Raw genomic sequence first — 17,295 nt, forward strand, 5'->3', positions numbered from 1 at the left:
TGAATGCTCTGTCTAGAGAAAAGCTCCCTCCAAGAAAAGCAGTAAGGCAGGTGCTATATGGAAAAGTAATCCCACATAAGCTTTCACTGCTGCATTGTTAACAAAAACGTAATACAGTCCCCGACTGCACGATGTAATGGATGATTCTCTGGAAGGCAGAATTTTAAACCCATTGGGGATCTCCAGCTTTACTCCATTTCCACACAGCTTTTCCAGAAGCACAAGTACATCAGTTTTTGAAGACTTCTCACAACAGACTGAGTTATGCCAGTACAACCCTTGTGACACATTCACAACTCTCAAAACCATCAAAATCATGGTGTGAAACCACCGAGGTTAGTTCACTCACAGCTGTTCAGTTTTAGTCAGTATTACTACATAATTGCATGCTCTCAGTTCTCTTTTTCAAGCATATTCTGACAATTATTTCCTGGCAAACACTTGTCTTTGTGTATGTAATTAACAGAGAAAGTCCAGAGCAATGCCTTTTGTTTTATGAAAACTAGGGATCTTAACACAAATGAATGCTACGATGTAGAGGATCGTTATTAACAGCTTGCCTGGTGCCACACAACACAGCCCTTCTTGACCTTACAGGCCAACAAGTATTATAGCTATGGGAAAGCGGAGCATTAGGCATCAGACTTGCAGGTTGCCACAAATGGAACAAGTAATAATCACAAGGCTCTGCTTTGGCTTTAAGGCAAGGAAATGGTTCACCAAACATAGAAAACATGACCTAAAATGAAAATATATTGTGAAGACCATCCTAAATCCAAATTTATATTTTGTACACACCAAGTGCTAACTTAAAACTATTTCAGAGAGTTAGATTAACTTGTCAAACTTTTCACTCCCCTGCTTTCCTCGGTGTTCAACTGCCACAGAAAACAGCTCTTATCTCCAGAAACTTGGCAGACAGTCATGCTCACATGAAAGAAAGTTTACAAGTAAAATTCCATTCAACAGATTTTATTTATCAATTTGGTTTTGTGATTACAACTGTTTCAGTTTTCTTCCACTGAAGACGGAACAAACTTTTACAGCAACACTTGCAAAGAACATTCATAAGATAACAGCTTGCTATTTGCACAACTGGCTTCAAGAAAAAGCCAGGTAACTTGAAGAGTCACTACAGTTCAGTGCCTAAAACCGATTCAGGGGCAAATGCAACTACAGATCTACGAGCTACCTTCCACTTCAAAACACAAGGCTGAGAAAAAACTGCAAGTTATTATTTCAGGTTATTTGCTAGTACACAGCACAGATTAGCTGATACTGCAGTTTCACAGAGGAGCAATTCATTTCTATAGTGAGACAGCCAAGCACACGGTGATGATGTATAATCCAGCCTTCCCTCCCCCAGACAACTGAACGAGAAAAGCTGAAGTCACAACTCTATCAACTGTGGATTACATCTTGTTGGCAAGGCTAATGAGCAACCAACGTGCAGTGCAGGCCTTCCAGTACGCAACTGAATTGATGCAGTACAAGCTTGAGTTTTTGAGACTGGCATCTGTACACATCAAAAACCCTGGGTTTCCTAAAGTATTGGAAAGTAGCAATTGCTGGCACCAAGAAAACTTTAGTAACTAAGGCAAGGTATTCATTCTACCCTTTTAAATAAAATTTGAGGCATAAAGATTAAGCAATTTTAAGGCACTTGAAAAATTATTTTAGTTTGTTTTACCAACATACTTTACAACTTAAATCAGAATTAGCATAGCTCATGAATAAGCATTTTAACAACATTTTACAGAGCAATGCTTTTGCAGCAAAGTCTTCCATGCTATGAAGTGTTCTGTAGCATTTTTCTGCAAGTTTTCCCAAAAGATAGCCCTTGGAGGCCAAACATATATGTATGTACTAGAAATACAGTTTGCGTTGCTGAGCTGAGAATTGTCACGCTGTAGGAGAGTATTTGGCTCACTTCAAAGCACAGAATACAAGCTCATGGATATCTTTTTAAACATGTAATAAAATAGTTCTGATAGGGAAAGGGCAGATTAAATGATTTCACAATAAGGCCAAGGTTATACCATCTAACCCACACGCTGTTGCTGGAAGCTGGCTGCTCACTTCTGTTTTAAAGAACCTGAGCTGATTGTCTTAGTTTAGTTTAGAAAACCACAAGCTCATGAACTCGAAGATACAGTACTTGTGAATAAATTTTGTATTCTGATAGTAATTTGAGTTTTTCTATGCAGCACAATAATGTCATTCGAACTAGGAGAACACCAAAAAGCAATTGTGCACTTCAGTAATTTGCAAACAATTTATTCAATATCTAAGCTACACTACCATGACGGTTACCTGCATTAATGTTCTCCTTTCATTGCATTGGTGCCAAATTCTAGTCAGATCAGAGCTAGTTAGACAGTATTACAGATCACTCTGATGATCAAGGGGCATAATCAAAAGCTACCATCACGTGCTATGCCCACTGCTTCATTTTATCTGTACTTCAGTTTTTCCTGTGGGCTTATTCTTGAAGGTGTTTGGCAATGACATACCTTTTGCTTACTCTCAGATCACAGGGGTGATCCAGCCAAGTTTAAAAAAAAAAAAAAAAAAATAGCATTTGGCTGAATAGATTTCCTTAACCAGTTCACTGCAAGGTCATACAAAACTGATAGCAGGAATGAGGCTGGGGAAAAAGAAACAGTCCTGGCAGTACCAGGACAGCAATCCTGACTCAAATCAGCAGATTCTCTGATTACTTTGAATAGCTCCTGCAGCAAGCAGACACACACAAAGGTTAAAAAGAATTGAAATGAAATTTTAACAAGTAAGCTTAAGAACAAGAAAAAAAGTCAGGATTTCCCTAAACACTAGTTCAAGTATAAATACAAATTGTTGCCTTTTTAAACAGGGAGTGAACAGTATCTCAAACTTTATCACTTCAGTTTTATGGTTGGCCTTTGCATGTTAGAACAAAAAAGGTAAACAACTTAAAGCTAGCCTGTAGCTGAATATTACTGTACCATGCTCCCTCACCCTCAAAAACAGTCAATAAGGGCCAGTTATTCAGTGTAAAGATTCTGAAACTGGAATGCTCAATCACACATACTCAAGTTTCTGTTCTCCTATATAAAGCTAGTACCTAAATATTTGACTTATCTTTGAGATAGGTGGGACACTTTCGCAGCGTACTAATTTTCAGTCATTTAAGGCACTGATTTTCATTTCCTCTTTATGAGAATTATCCCATACACATCCTCTCCACCTTCAGCATTAGTTAGAAAGGATGTAGGATTTCAGTTTGGAATGCAGTATTTTATCTAGCAATCTTTTTTTTTCCCTGTGTAAAAAAAAAAAAAAAAGTATCTGTATGGGTTTTTTGATTCCACTAAGACATTATCTACTTCTACAATTTTGCTCACCTTTCTGGCAGCACACTGTGCGAGTTACAAGCTAGTACAAATGGTATTTCACTCCCTGAAGTCAGTCACCAATAATTCACTTCTTGACAAAAATGAAGGGATACTTTTATCAAATGTTGATTAAATTAGCCTTTACAATAAGTCATGAGATTATCTACTCAAGACAGTGTCGCCACTGAAAATGAATCTCCAAATATCTACATTTGGCATATCAAAAAAAGTCCCACAGCAGCAGCCACTAAAGAAAAGACAGCCATTAGAACCCATGCAGAATATTGCAAGTAAACCTGCTGGAGAGATTCACATTACCTCTTGCCAAGTATAATGTTGCAAAAATATTCTTTCCAAGTCTTCTTTTAGAGATTTAAAGGGTATTATGAACTGCTGTCTTCCATGAGCAACAGAAAATATTTTGGTTCAGTGAACTACAGGTATTGAGCTACTAGTCCATTATAAAGTGACAGGTCCTAAAGTGTGTGATAGTTTCGGTCTTTCGACCTGCAGAATTTGTACAGAAAGAAAATAACAGCCTGCAGACCCAGAACAAGGACAATTCCACCTATGAAACTGGCAGCATCAAACGTAGACTTGCGCGAAGAAGGTGCAGGAGTCACAGTAGCATTTGTACCTGCCAAACAACACACAGCAGTTAGAGTTCACAAGGCTTACAGTTTAAGCAATTTTAACAGTGGCTTCGTGTATTTTTTGAGATTCCTCAGACAAAACATCCAAACATCATAAATAAAAGTAAAGGTATGGCTAAATGCAGCTGCTGGCAACTGCAGCAGCACTTGCAGTGTCATTTAATTAAGTGACGTTTGCAAAAAGACTAGCCATTATTCCAGACTGCTTTGGACCTCAGTACTGAGCAAGTCTTCCTCCTTTCCACAGAAATATAATATTGTATATGGTCAGTGAAAATGTATTTTCCAGACTTCCCTGCTTGTTCCAATTTTGTGCCTGAATTCACATCATCTTCCTTCTATTGTAAGCATAATTCCCAGAGTAAAGAAACCAACTGAAGCCGCAACACATGAACCTAGAAGCAACCTGCTTCTAACGGGCTTCACCTCATCACAGCTTCGCATGAAACAGCATATTCCAGGCAGATACTAGAATAGAATACTACAAGTTACCCATTACCATCACTAGATGTCTTTTTTTTTTTAAATAAAGGTATTCCATTATTATGCTGTGAGATAAAAGAGCAGCTTTCAAAATAAGTCCTTTACAAGCAACTTCCAGTCACGCTATCATGAAATGGTCAGTTTATACAGTCTGACCGATGTGCTACTGACATTAAATGTCTCATCAACTAGACTTGTTGCACAGGCTGTGACCTTGCTATGTCACTTCAACAAAGTTAAATTAGGCACAAAGCTAAGCATCTTTCAAGACAACGCTTCTCAATTAACGTAAACGTCTAAGTGGTTTATGCTTCAACTATACTAATAATAGCCATTACCTGGAACACTGGTTGTTTTGGCAGCTGAAGTGATGGGAGTTGTAGATACAGGAGCAAGCGTAGTGGTATTGGTGATGTTTGGAGCTGTTTGAGAGAAAACTTAAATTCAGACAGTGTGCACATACAGTAAGCTTCAAGAGCAAAGTTTGCAAATGTGCAAATTCCTACATAAATGATTTATCTTGTTTTGCTTCAGTGAGAATAAGCTTTGATCTCAGAGCGTACCCCACACAACTCAGATGTTCAGCTGCATGGCATTAAGCCAGCTTTCTGCAAGAAGGATTTATTTATTTAGGCTCATAGCCTAACCACATGGTTGTTATCCAAATATTTCAAAGTTCTTCACATATCAGTGATTTTTCACTTAAATAAAAATCACCTTTGGGACAAAAATAAATGTTGGTATGTGAAGAAGAAACAAGACAGCTGCATCAAGGCAAAGGATTTTCAATAACTAGCCTTTAGAAACAGTGCTTATTGGACATAAATACTTAAATGTAGTACCTCTAGGCAGGAGATAAATACTGGATACTGAACACTTGTCCCCAAAAATTCATTGACAACCACGACATCACTGGAATGTGTGAACACGCACCTGTAGCTAGACTGTCTCGTAACACTTCTTTGTTTATCAAAACAGAATTACGGGTCTCTGGCCTTTCCCACCCCACAAGATTAGTGTTACTAACAACTAATGAGTATTTCACTATGTGCCTGGGATAAATGCCAGCATTTGTTCTTCTGCTCAAAGCTAAATGTCACCTCACTGTACACTGACACTTTATGCTGTAAGCTGTTGTGAGTGCCCTCAAGCACCAACTCTGGTTACCTCCCAGCTACTTTAAGCAGTGGATGCTTTCAAGGATAAGATCTTTAAAACTTCACTGTTAAGACAGCAGCACGTGGGAGAACAAAAGATTCTGGATAGAATAACAAAAAGCTAATCTGCAAAAACTCATTATTAGTGGAAATGACCAACGTAACTCAATTACCACTGAGAAAATATTGGAAGGAAACACTTCCACTGTTACAGTTTATACAGTTCGCTTCCTCCAGGCCTTGGAATCATTTATGTTATTTCATACCTCAGACGTTAAGCAGCCACGCTACCACAGTGATCTGCAGAAAAAAAATCCCTTGTTCTCTTTTTCATTCACTAAGTCCTAGCTTCCTGCCATTCTACCAGGGACAACAGAAGCAACCTTAGCAATGCATACTGCATTACGACTGGCACTACATTTTCAAGCTCACTCAGCTGTTTGCTAAGCAGTCTCACACATTTAACGCTCATGTGCTCCCCGGGTCACGTTTCTTCATATTACCTGTGGTAGAATGAGCTGTGGTAACAGAACCAGATGTGGTATTGGAAGACGCTGTAGTAGCATTGGAAGGTGATGCTGTAGTATTGGAAGGCAGCGTAGTAGTATTAGAAAAAGGAACAGATGTAGGAGCTATGAAAGAATAAAAAGTGGCATTAAAAAACATGAATGACAGCTTTTAACTAGAGAATAGTAGTAGGCTGAGTTCTAGGGACTCATATAACACTGAATACTATTGCAGTTCTGATCTGAAATTACAAACACCACACAGCACAAGTTGTTTGAAATGAATAGATGAAAAAAATTGTCACAGGCAGATAGTTCCATGTTCAACCTCACGGTGCAAATTTGTGTACAACATCCCTGTTGACTACATCAACTAAGATTCCTCAAAGCAAACCAAAAGGGAGAACAGCACTACTGCATGAGCAAACTGCATAGGTTTTATGCAGTAGCCAACTAAGTAATCAGTATTGCTTCCCTTCCTCATTGGAGGTGTGAGTGAATGTGACCTACTAAGGCCAACTAGAAATCAGAGAGGTTTGACAGCTGAATCCAGAGGTGGGAGTGGTGACTAGGACATCCTCAAGGATGTTGTCATCCTCTGAATGTTTAACTAAAGCTGTCTATTCTGATGGCTGTTGCTAGTATAGGTGTAAAAATCCTAGTAAAGAACTTTCTACAGTTCACTGCATTATCTGAGCTAATCCCACGTGGACAGCTCATCTAACCTGCTGCTTGATAACACTGTGAACATTCATGACTCAGCAAACTTCCTGCCAAAACACCATTATGTCCAAAAGCCTTTAGAATTTGTTATTTTTTTTTCAGCATCTTGAAGCAATTCTGCACAGTAGAAAACCAGAGCAGCCCGATTCTACAGACACACTTTGGATGCACCAGAATAAGCACTCCTTTCGGTTCTACTTGCATCAAGTAGACCAGCTGAGATCCGCCTTAATGTTTTTCTATTGCAACCCCTAAAATGTAGGGCTGAACCATGACACTGTCTCATAAAGAAATCCAATTAACAATGGATAGTGCTAATCCCACATCCCTGGATGCATTCAAGGCCAGGCTGGATGTGGCTCTGGGCAGCCTGGTCTGGTAGTTGGTGACCCTGTACATAGCAGGGAGGTTGAAACTAGATGAGCATTGTGATCCTTTTCAACCCAGCCATTCTATGATTCTAATGTAACTCTTCTGTTAAAATGGAAATACTCAGCAGGAGGAATCAATCCTAGCTGGGGACTGGAGAAAAGATTGGTGAGCAGAGCTGTCATCTTACTTTCCCCAACCATCCACATTACAGCCAACTGATTTTAGCTGACTTACAGAGAAGGATCGTCACAGTTGGTCCAGGACCATTGCTCCTCCAGCTTGACTGGGCTATGTGAGCAGAGGCCAGCAAGAGAAGCTGGGCAGGAAACGGCTACTGGACAAAGCTTTGTGATGCTACTGTCACCCTACCCACTTACAGCCCAGTGCTTCCATGGCAACACTGCTCACTGCCAGCTCCCATGCACAAAAGTAGGCCAGATGTAACATGATACAGGCTGTACCATACAAATCACACTACTCAGGGTACACTAGTTTTCTTCTACCTTGGATAATGGAGAGCTGATGAGGTATACAGGTTCTTCTGATACCAAACAAGATTCTCTACTAAAGGTTACAATTAAATTTCTATGAATATGCAGAAACTGAATGCAGCATCCCAGTAGCCTCGCTACAAGGTTTAATATGAACAGATGGTAAAGATGCTACTCTTAGGTATACAACAAAACATTTTAATAGCATGCTATTTTTGGAAAGCACTGAAAAAACTGGTACTTTGGAATTTTCCACTGATTAAGGAGCAGTTGTTACAGTTTTAGAAATAACACAGAAGTTCAAGCCCAGCAGCATTCTGACCAGCCACTACCACCAGAAGCAGCATGAAAGCTTCATCCCCATTGGTGTGAGCCAGCCTCTTCCAGCAGCACTCTTGAGCTAATCCAGACAAAAGCATTGCAAATTTTTCATTTTCTGCCCCGTGTCTTAAAACCAGAATATTCTATTTTAAAATCTATTTCTTGTCAGCTTTCAGAAAGATCAGGCAGCTTCCACAAAAGCAAACTTCTAGATTTAATCTAAATCATTCACACTTCACAGATCTGCTTTGCACAGAAAGCACAAATTAATGAAAAGCACAAAAACTAAACACGTGACCAGCATGAAGGCTCCATGTGCAGTTCTATAACCCAGACCATACATTTCAGGACTGCACGAAGATCTGAAGTTAACAAAGCAGATTTGCTACCTTTTTTCCTCCCATTTACTACATCTCAGATGAAGCACTGATTCAGCACATGAAACACGTTTTGTTTAAAATGAAGCTCACTCTCCTAAATAGATTGAGAAGTTCCTTAACATCTTTAAAGTACTTCCAAATAGGCAAGGCTATGCCTAACAGAAAATTTCAGCCTAAGAAACCAAGGCAGTAAGTAGGCAAACAGACTTGTCTACTCAAATACGTCAAGTTTCTTGAAGCAACAGCAGCAGCAGTTACTGAATGAACAATAACACTGTGCATTTTAATATCATATCATAGGTTTAAGCTGGAAGCAAAGGGCTTACTTACACACTTGTACAATCATATGTATATTGTAGAAGGCATTAAAGCTCAACAAATTAAGGAGGTGCAAATGAGACTTGTTATACTTCAGATATTTGGCTTCCATAGCGTTTAAATACTCACTTGAACATTGTTTTTCAATTGTACAGTTCTTATACGCTTCAGAAGTTGTTTCTGTTCCATTTACACACATCTGCGAATCTGTAAAAACAGAGTGTTTAAATCAGCACAATTAAGAAAAAAGCATTTAGAGATTGTTCTTAAATGCTAATAAATTGTTCTCAGGATAAACCAAACACCATCTTCTAGCCAGGATAACATTAAAACCACTTCCACGTACACGACCTCACTATTATATTAATGATTAAAAATTATGGAGGTTCATATTTTTTCACTACAGCGAATCTGTCACATTTAAGCAATATACTTCTTGGTTAAACACTATTTTTCTCTAACAGAATAGCTTGGTACTTTTCCTTTAAGGCCTATAAAATTAGTCAGTTTTTCTAATATTTGTGACAGTAAGTTAAATATTTCCTATCCGCAGGAACAGCATAAATCCTTACTGTCTGAGGAATTCTACATGCAGTGAAAAACATAGCCCTGGCTCTCCAATAGATCCTTGATACTGAGACACCAGTTGCTTATTTGCCACCTGCGTGCCTCTTAACCCAGCTGAGAGAGCTGCATGTGTGCCTGCTGGTCAGACAATGTATGTAGGATTTGTAAGAGCATCTTCCTGTAAAAACACTTCTGCTGGACAAGCAACATCCAGAATTCCTGACCCAGTTTGGCATTCATATACTACCTATCTACATTACTATTATTGCAGTCAAGCCATTCTCTACTCAAATCACTTGGTCTATATCCACCTCATTTTAAAAGTATGAATGATTCTCCTCAGAAAAGCTGTGGTCCTCATGCGACACTGTCAACAGCAGCTTTGTCAATTCATCAAGAGAGCACCAGAGGTCACCTAAATGTATTTATACCCATCTTCCCTATAATTGGGAAAAGAAAGCTCTGAATGAAGCCAGCTAATGCTTTACATTTTGGGGGCTCTATCACACTCCTTTCAGTGGGATGCAATTCATAGTTTTAGGAACACTACTTAGTTAAGACTAATCTCATTTAATGGGTTCCTTCTCAATTCCAGAGTAGTGGCTGTGATCAGGTATATGGCATGCCCAAGGAGGTTGTGGATGCCCCATCCATGGAGGCATTCAAGGCCAGGCTGGATGTGGCTCTGGGCAGCCTGGTCTGGTGGTTGGTGACCCTGCACACAGCAGGGGAGGTTGAAACTGGACAATCATTGTGGTCCTTCTCAACCCAGGCCATTCTATGATTCATTCTGTGATTCTATGATAACCTCAAAAGGACTGCAGCCTGCAGCATCAGGACGCACCTGCCTCTCAGAATCCACTCAACTCCTTCAGAGCAAGCACAAACAGGTACTTTGCTCTATTAACATTCTGAACCATTTGGAAAACATTAGCTAATCAACAGCACAGACTTAAATCAGAAGCCTTACAAATCTAGGATTATTTTGAACATTTTCAGATGTCTCCACCTAAGAACTTCAAATCTGCTCAGCAACAGATGCAAGTTATGAGTTAATGCTGTCTTAGGTTATCAATCTATTTGCAGTAGCGAATGTTAACATAAATAGATGAGATCTAGTTGGGTTAAAGGATCTGCACTGCACAGTCCTCCTTACCGTTACATCTGATCCACTCGCAGCCTGTTTCATGTGTCTCATTACCAATACACGAACTACACGTAGAAATATTTCCACAGATGTCTGGGGGGAAAAAAAAAAAAGCCCAAGAAAAAAGAAAACAGATACACCAATTAGGACAAAACAATCCCTGTAAGAAGAGCGAGCTCACTCATGGAAACAGTTCTTAGAGGTGTAAATTCTCATCTATAGATCTCCCAGTTTAAGGCACAACCTTTCACATTGAGCCAAGTGCTCCTAAAAGTTAGTTTGTACCTTGTTAAAAGCATTTCTGTTTCCCCTCACAGCACTACCGATAGCCCAAAACCAGACCTCACATATACATCAAGGTTATGTCTCAAGTAACCTAACAACAGTGAATTTGGACAAAAATATGCAACTAATGAAATCACCAAAGCCACTAAATTTATATTGCAGAAACTTATTAAAGGCTCAGATGAGGAGCTTGGTTCCTTTTGATTGTGTTTCTCCGTTAAGTAATACAGCTGGCTACTAAAAAAACAAGCAGCAGAAGGGAAATAAAGACGAGAGCTTAAAGGACATCATGCACAAATGCATATAAAGGCAGGCAGAAGTCAGACTATCCCTGCTTTGATCACAGTAGAAGCCAGCCACCCAACCAGTCCAGCTGCGTTTCTATGTCAATCTCAGCCCAACACTGTAGCCTTAAAACCACAGTGTCAACACAGCCAGTATCTGGAACAAATCAACTCTGTCCCCAATCTCCAATTTCAATACATTAGTTTTGATTAAGACTTAGTCACAGTCATCATACTCAGAAAAGAAAAAAGCAACCCCAAAACCACTGCAGTCTCCAACTCGCTGAATATAATACTACCCGCTCCGCAAACCCATGGATGACCCTTTGCTTTTCTCCATCCTACTCCCCAGCAAAGGGAATTTGGCTAATCACAGATTTTTGGCAATCAAGATAGCAGCTCTCTAATTCAGTATTCTGGTAATTGGAATTGTGCCTGGATACAGCTGCCCTTGTTGGCTATGGCAGGATCAGACTAGAAACGCTTGTGCTATTTACTTACCATTTCCTGAAAGCAGATACAAAAAGACCTTTGCCAATTCCTACCAGCAAGGTACACAATAGTCTTGCCTCCTTCTCTTTAGACAGATAGCACTAGAACCACTTCAACAGCGATATGACTATTCCTTAATAGCGGATTTCAGGGAAAAAAAAGAATTAAATTCACTTGTAGTTCTGGGCAGTGGGCAGTGAGGCAGCACTCATTCCAAAAGAGCTGGCCCCTGGGAAGCCCTCACGCGTAGGCAGGCCATGCAGCACAGCCGGCTGGCACAAGCTTTCAGTTTCCCTTCCGTGCCAGACTCGCACGGTGGAGTAACGCATTTTCTAAACTATGGGATCGACAGTCTGGCTTTTTTTTTTTTTTTTTTTTTTTAATTAAAGGTTTCAAGAGCGGACTGCCAGCTGAGTTATTCACTCTGTGAACGAACTGCGGGGAAACAGCGAACTCCGAGCCCGGGAGCGTGCGAGGCGACGACCCTCTCTTCCCGCTGCAGGCTGCGCGCAGCACAGCTCGGGCTCACACCGCCCTCTCCTGCCGCACCGCAGGGACCGCGACCTCCGCTCTACCCGGCGGCCTCCGCCGAGCACACGGAGCGGCGGCGGGAGCGCGGCCCCGGTGACGTCAGCACCGCCCGCAGCCCGGCCAGCGCCGAGTTCCCGGAGAGGAGCCGCCGCCGCCTCCGTGACTCAGCCGCAACCCCGCTAACGGGCCGCTCCGCCGGACGCTCCGTGCAGCGAGCCGCCGTTGAGGCGGCGCGCCAGGGGAAGGCGGGGGCAGGGAAGGAAGGGCTGCCCCGTCGTAAGGGCTGGGGGGGGGGGGGGGGGGGAGAGGAAAGGGCGCGGGGCACTCACCCACGGCCGCCGCGGCGGTAAAGTCGCTATTCGCTTGCGTCCAACTGCTCTCAACCGCCAGCCCGCAGAGCGCTGAAGCGAGGCAAAGAACGGCCAGCGGCAGCGCGGCTCTCCGGCCCATGGCGGCGGCGGCACAGCGAGGAACGGCAACTCCCGCCCGTCGGCGCTTCCCCTCTACCCGATCCGCTCCCGCCCGCCGCCGCGCACCCTCCGAGCGCCGCCGCGTCACGTGGGCGGCACCCCAGGGAGCCGGCCCCGCCCTCTGCCTGCGAGGTGACGAGGTCCACCCCGCTCCGCCTTCCTATACGCCCCCCGGCTGCTCTGCGGGAGCTTTTCCCGCGCGTCACGTGCTGCCCGTCAACGCCTCCCCGCCCCCTGCGATGGTCACGCCCCCTGGTCCGCTGAGCGGCGGACGCTGATTGGCTGGAGGGGCATCCCTTACTCCCTTGGGGCTATGAGGGGCTGACCAAGTTTCCCTCTTTTCTTTTTCGCCCCTCTCCTGCCTTTTTTTTTTTTTCTTCTTCTTCCTAAAGCAGGTTGTATCAACGTATGTCGTCAGCAGTGGAACCTGCAAATAAAAGTGCTAATCTGCCTCCACATCTTGTGCAGTGCCAACACAGGCAAATGTTGGGAAACCAAGGGAAACATACAGAGCTGTTTCTAATAAAGGGGAGCTAAGCCGGAGCTCCAAAGCACGTTTTAGCGTGGTGCCATTGGGGTGAAAGGATAGATGAACTAGATGCATTAAATCGGGAAAATTCCGCTGTTTAAGCATGAGCTGAGTTGCACAATGACAAGGAATGAGCTGCCAACTAAACTTATAAACTTAATCTTCCATTCTCCTTTCTTGCCAGGTGGTGTTACACTGCCAGGAGACCAGAACAACATTGAAATCTTAAGATGAGCCACCTGTCGTGAGTTCTGGAAGGCTCTGGAGGACTACTGATAGCTCATGATTTGGGTGGAGATGTTTCTCTCCAAGCTGTTATGCGATGTGTGGGATGGCTCGTGCATCGCCTTCCTGCAAATGAGTCTTCCAGGGAAAGGTTGCAAAGAAAACAGCAGAGAAAATGAATGTAAGCAGGCACCTCTCAGAAGCTGTGATGAGATGACCTGGGGTGTCCAAATGTGATGTCCTGAGTACAGGGCAGATGCAGACCTGTTGGAATCCATCCAAATGATGGAATACACCCAGAGGAAGGGCACAGAAATGTTCCAAGGGATGGAATGCCTCTCCTCTGAGGACAGGCTGAGAGCTGGGGCTATTCAGCCTGGAGAAGAGAAGGCTGTGGGGAGACTTTAAACAGGCCTTTCAGTAGGGCTATAAGAAGGAAGGGGACGGACTTTTTAGCAGAGTCTGTGGTGATAAGACAAGGAGAAATGGCTTCAAATAAAAAGAAGGGAGATTTCGATTGGATATAAGGAAGAAGATTTTATCATAAGAGTAGTGAGGCATTGAAAGGGTGCTGAGATATGTGATGGAAGCCCACTCCCTGGGACATTCAAGATCAGGTTGGACAGGGTTCTGGACAACCTGATCTATCTGTAGTGTCTCTGTTCGTTGCAGGGGAGTTGGACTAGATGGCCCTTTAAAGGTCTCTTCCAATTCAGAGGATTCTATGATCTTTTTGGCTGTGAATTTTAGTGGCTTTTGAATTCAACTCTGGAAAGTGACAAAGATAGAGAAATCACACTCACTGGTAGTGACCTTTCAGCCTGCACATGCTTTTGCTGAAGTGCCAGTGTGACTTAGACCACTTACTCCTGTAAATGATTAAAATTGCTGGCTTTCATATGCAAAGAAAGAGTTTACACAGCCAGTATTAAAATACAGTATTTCTGCTATGACTTTGAATCAGAAGAATGTAAAACAAAACAGCATAAATAGGTACTGCCACGTGCTGCAAATGTAGAAGGTGGGAGCTTCCTGTGACTGCCTCCCATCCGTCCTGGCCATGCCACAGAGGGTTTCATGCCCTGGGACAAAGGATATCCTATGGAATCCTGCTGGACATCATTGATTGGGTGATCTGTTGTGATTTCACCAGACATCAGGCATTATTTGAGCTCACATTTTCTCTTTTTGCAATTCTTGCAGGTTATGGGGTTGGACTCGGTGATCTCTGGAGGTCTCTTCCAATCCCTACAATTCTTATGGCACTAGGTCTATTTTCAGCAGTTTGTACAGTGTTTTGTTTCAGTGAGGCTTAAAGTGAAGTGTCATGCTGGCTACAGCCTGCATTTCATGAGGACAGCACACTAAACTTCTGCCCTTTTTAGACTGAAAACAAAGAGGACATATGTTAAATGTGATTGATAAAGAACAGTGTGTATACATGTGGAAAACAGGGAGAAAATAAAGTAGATAAATAAAAATAGAGGGCTGCTGTCAGGGCAAGAATTACAGCTACAGCTTGTCTCCAGAAGTGAGTGAAAATATGTCTGTCCTGTAATCCTGGGGCTGGTAGGAATCCAAGTGAGTGATAACTGTGGTTTGTCTGCTTTTTCTTACAGTCAGCATCTCGGGACTTTGTTGAGGAATATGGTCAGCAGGACCACAGCAGTTGGGGTTGTTGTTGTTGGATTTGAAATACAAGAGTCATCAGTGTATTCGTTGCTCATTGCACTGTTATATACTTAGTGGTTAGTAAAGCATTTACCTCTGCTTTGAATGTCAGGATGCAACCACTGTGTTACTGGAAATATATGTAAAGTACTTGGCAAAAATGGGTAAAACTTAAGGGTCTGCAGATGTCCGTTTTAGGGAAGCACATCTGAAATGTAGTAAATGCCCAGAAATCTCAGCAGATCACCCTGCATCAGTAGTGGTGAGCATGATGTAATGATGGGGCTTCTGAAGAGGTGCCAGGGGGAGTGTCCCACAGTTTGGGATGGTGGCAATGAGTGGAAGTAAAAATAGCAGATTAACTGAAAGGAAAATGTATTTGGTTCAGTTTGCAAACATTTGTGTTTGTTTCCGAAGTGTCATTTCATCTGCATGGCAAGTATACATGAAATGTAAAGACGTAGTTGATGTTTTAACGAGGAAAATATGCCATCCAAAGTGTATTTGGATATTTCATACCATTATATAAAGGTGCAAGAAGAGAGGTGAGATGAGGAGAGATGAGATGGGGCAGAAGGACAAAACCCTTCTTCTGGGCAGCTGAGACCCACCCACTGTGCTGGACAGGCTCTCAAAGAACACGAGGCATCCATCAGAGATGTGGGTTACAAAAGAAAATGTGATAAAACACAACTTTTAGGTGTGAGGTTAACATTATGAACAAGATTATTCCCTTGCTGTTTACTGTTCATCACCCAGACCTCCTCAAGTGTATCCAACTTGCACCAACTGGAGAAGCAGGGTTGAAGGACACACTCTTTCTTTTAAGTGACCTCCTCAGTACTGGATGAAGGATTTCACCACAGTTTTGCTGGTAGAGCGTCCTGTCCGGACGGATACAAACAATGTAATTGTTGCTGGACTGCAGGATCATTATGCCTAAAATTCAAAACATGTCCTGGTTGCCTTCTCCTCCTTTTGTTATAATGTTTTCCACCTGGTGTAACTCCAACCAGTTGTCCCCCACCCAGTATGTCATATACCCAGCCACTGTACTTTTTTGTCAGATTGATGTTCTTTGGCAAAGGATCAGCTTTCTGATGCCTGATGTGAGCAGGCCTTTGCTACCCTGTGGGATGCCAAACACTGCCCGTCTCCAGAGCAGTGTTGCTGTGCCCCGACTGCTGCTCAGGTCAGGTCCTTTGGACTTGAAGCACACTGTGTGCTCTGGTTCAGGCTCTTGTGGGGACAGTGGGGACACAGTGGTGCAGCCATGCTGCAGAGCAGACCTGCCACAAGCAAGCCAGACAGCAGTAGAGAACTTTTCCTGTGCCCTCTGGATACAGCCTACTGAAAGTTTGAAGTAGTTCAGTAAGAGCGCTGTAGACAGGTCTCAATGCAAAAGCCAAGTAAACAGAAACGTAACAAATGACTTGTCTTCAAATAAGAAGTTGACGAATTGTCCTTTTAGAATTTTCTTCTATAACCTGCAGAAGAACTAAAATGACTTTTCTTTCACCTTCAGACGTGCATATGATTTAAAGTCCTTGCAAAAAATAGGAGCTGTTAATCTGCATCCCCATACTGAGTTTTGAAGCTGTACCCTGTCACAGCATTTTCTCCACTGCTCATGAAAAGAAATTTGTTAGGAAATATACTGTTCTATTTTGTTTATTTTCACCTTTGCCACAGGACTTTGAAGTAAAAATAATTATTCTCCAGGCAGTTTGATTTGAAAATTGCCTACAGTTAACTTAGTTCCTCTGCAGCGGTCTATGTATAGGTTTCAGAATTATTTAGAGAATAAAAGAAGAAAATGTGTTGACAGCTCCTTAGCCATCTGCAGACATGTCTGTATATTTTAAATTTTTGTTTCTCACAATAACTGAAGAAAAACCTGAATCCCCTTGCTAAAGTGAAGGTGTTCATTATGCTCCCTCAAAGCATGTGGGATCACTGTAGGTCTGCGGGCTCTTCAAGCACTAGGTTAACCAACTTGCTAAGCAATTTGTTAAATTCATCCCCATTTAGGAAAGAAGCATCAGAATGCTGCTTTTCCTGAAGTCTCATCTTAAGCTCAGACAAAAAATGGGTTTCTCCTCATACTTTGCTAATTCCACCTCTCCCAACTTGGATGGCCTCGTTTTGCAGATTTGAACAGCTCACACAGAGAGCTCAGTGCAGGAGCAAAGGTCGCTCCCCCTGGCACAGTCTCTGTGTGGTGCTGGAAATACAGGCTGGAGATCAGTAAGCTGACCGTGTCTGCACAGCCCTGATACAGCTCTCAGAGTTGCTGTTCTTTCCTATGAGCTTCCT

General features: G+C 42.4%; 1 protein-coding gene across 1 annotated transcript; it reads right to left on the reverse strand.

Moving 5' to 3' along the window:
* Positions 1-956: 956 nt before the first annotated feature.
* CD164 (CD164 molecule) lies at positions 957-12,635 on the reverse strand. The gene is made up of 6 exons (XM_052669817.1): positions 12,414-12,635; positions 10,502-10,585; positions 8,908-8,985; positions 6,171-6,299; positions 4,849-4,932; positions 957-4,011 (listed from the first exon to the last, which is right to left on the reverse strand). The coding sequence occupies exons 1-6, from the start codon at positions 12,532-12,534 to the stop codon at positions 3,851-3,853; spliced, it is 657 nt and encodes a 218-aa protein (XP_052525777.1). The 5' UTR covers positions 12,535-12,635; the 3' UTR covers positions 957-3,850.
* Positions 12,636-17,295: the final 4,660 nt, after the last annotated feature.

The sequence above is a fragment of the Tympanuchus pallidicinctus genome, unplaced genomic scaffold, assembly GCF_026119805.1.
Source record: "Tympanuchus pallidicinctus isolate F22 unplaced genomic scaffold, pur_lepc_1.0 scaffold1, whole genome shotgun sequence".
NCBI lineage: Eukaryota > Metazoa > Chordata > Aves > Galliformes > Phasianidae > Tympanuchus > Tympanuchus pallidicinctus.

Excerpts from the sequence above, each read along its gene's own strand:
- CD164 (XM_052669817.1), bottom strand. The coding sequence starts at position 12,534 with ATGGGCCGGAGAGCCGCGCTGCCGCTGGCCGTTCTTTGCCTCGCTTCA. Across the intron at positions 10,586-12,413 it reads TACCGCCGCGGCGGCCGTGG|ACATCTGTGGAAATATTTCT; the intron begins GTGAGTGCCCCG and ends TTTTCCCCCCAG. Across the intron at positions 8,986-10,501 it reads CGAGTGGATCAGATGTAACG|ATTCGCAGATGTGTGTAAAT; the intron begins GTAAGGAGGACT and ends CTGTTTTTACAG.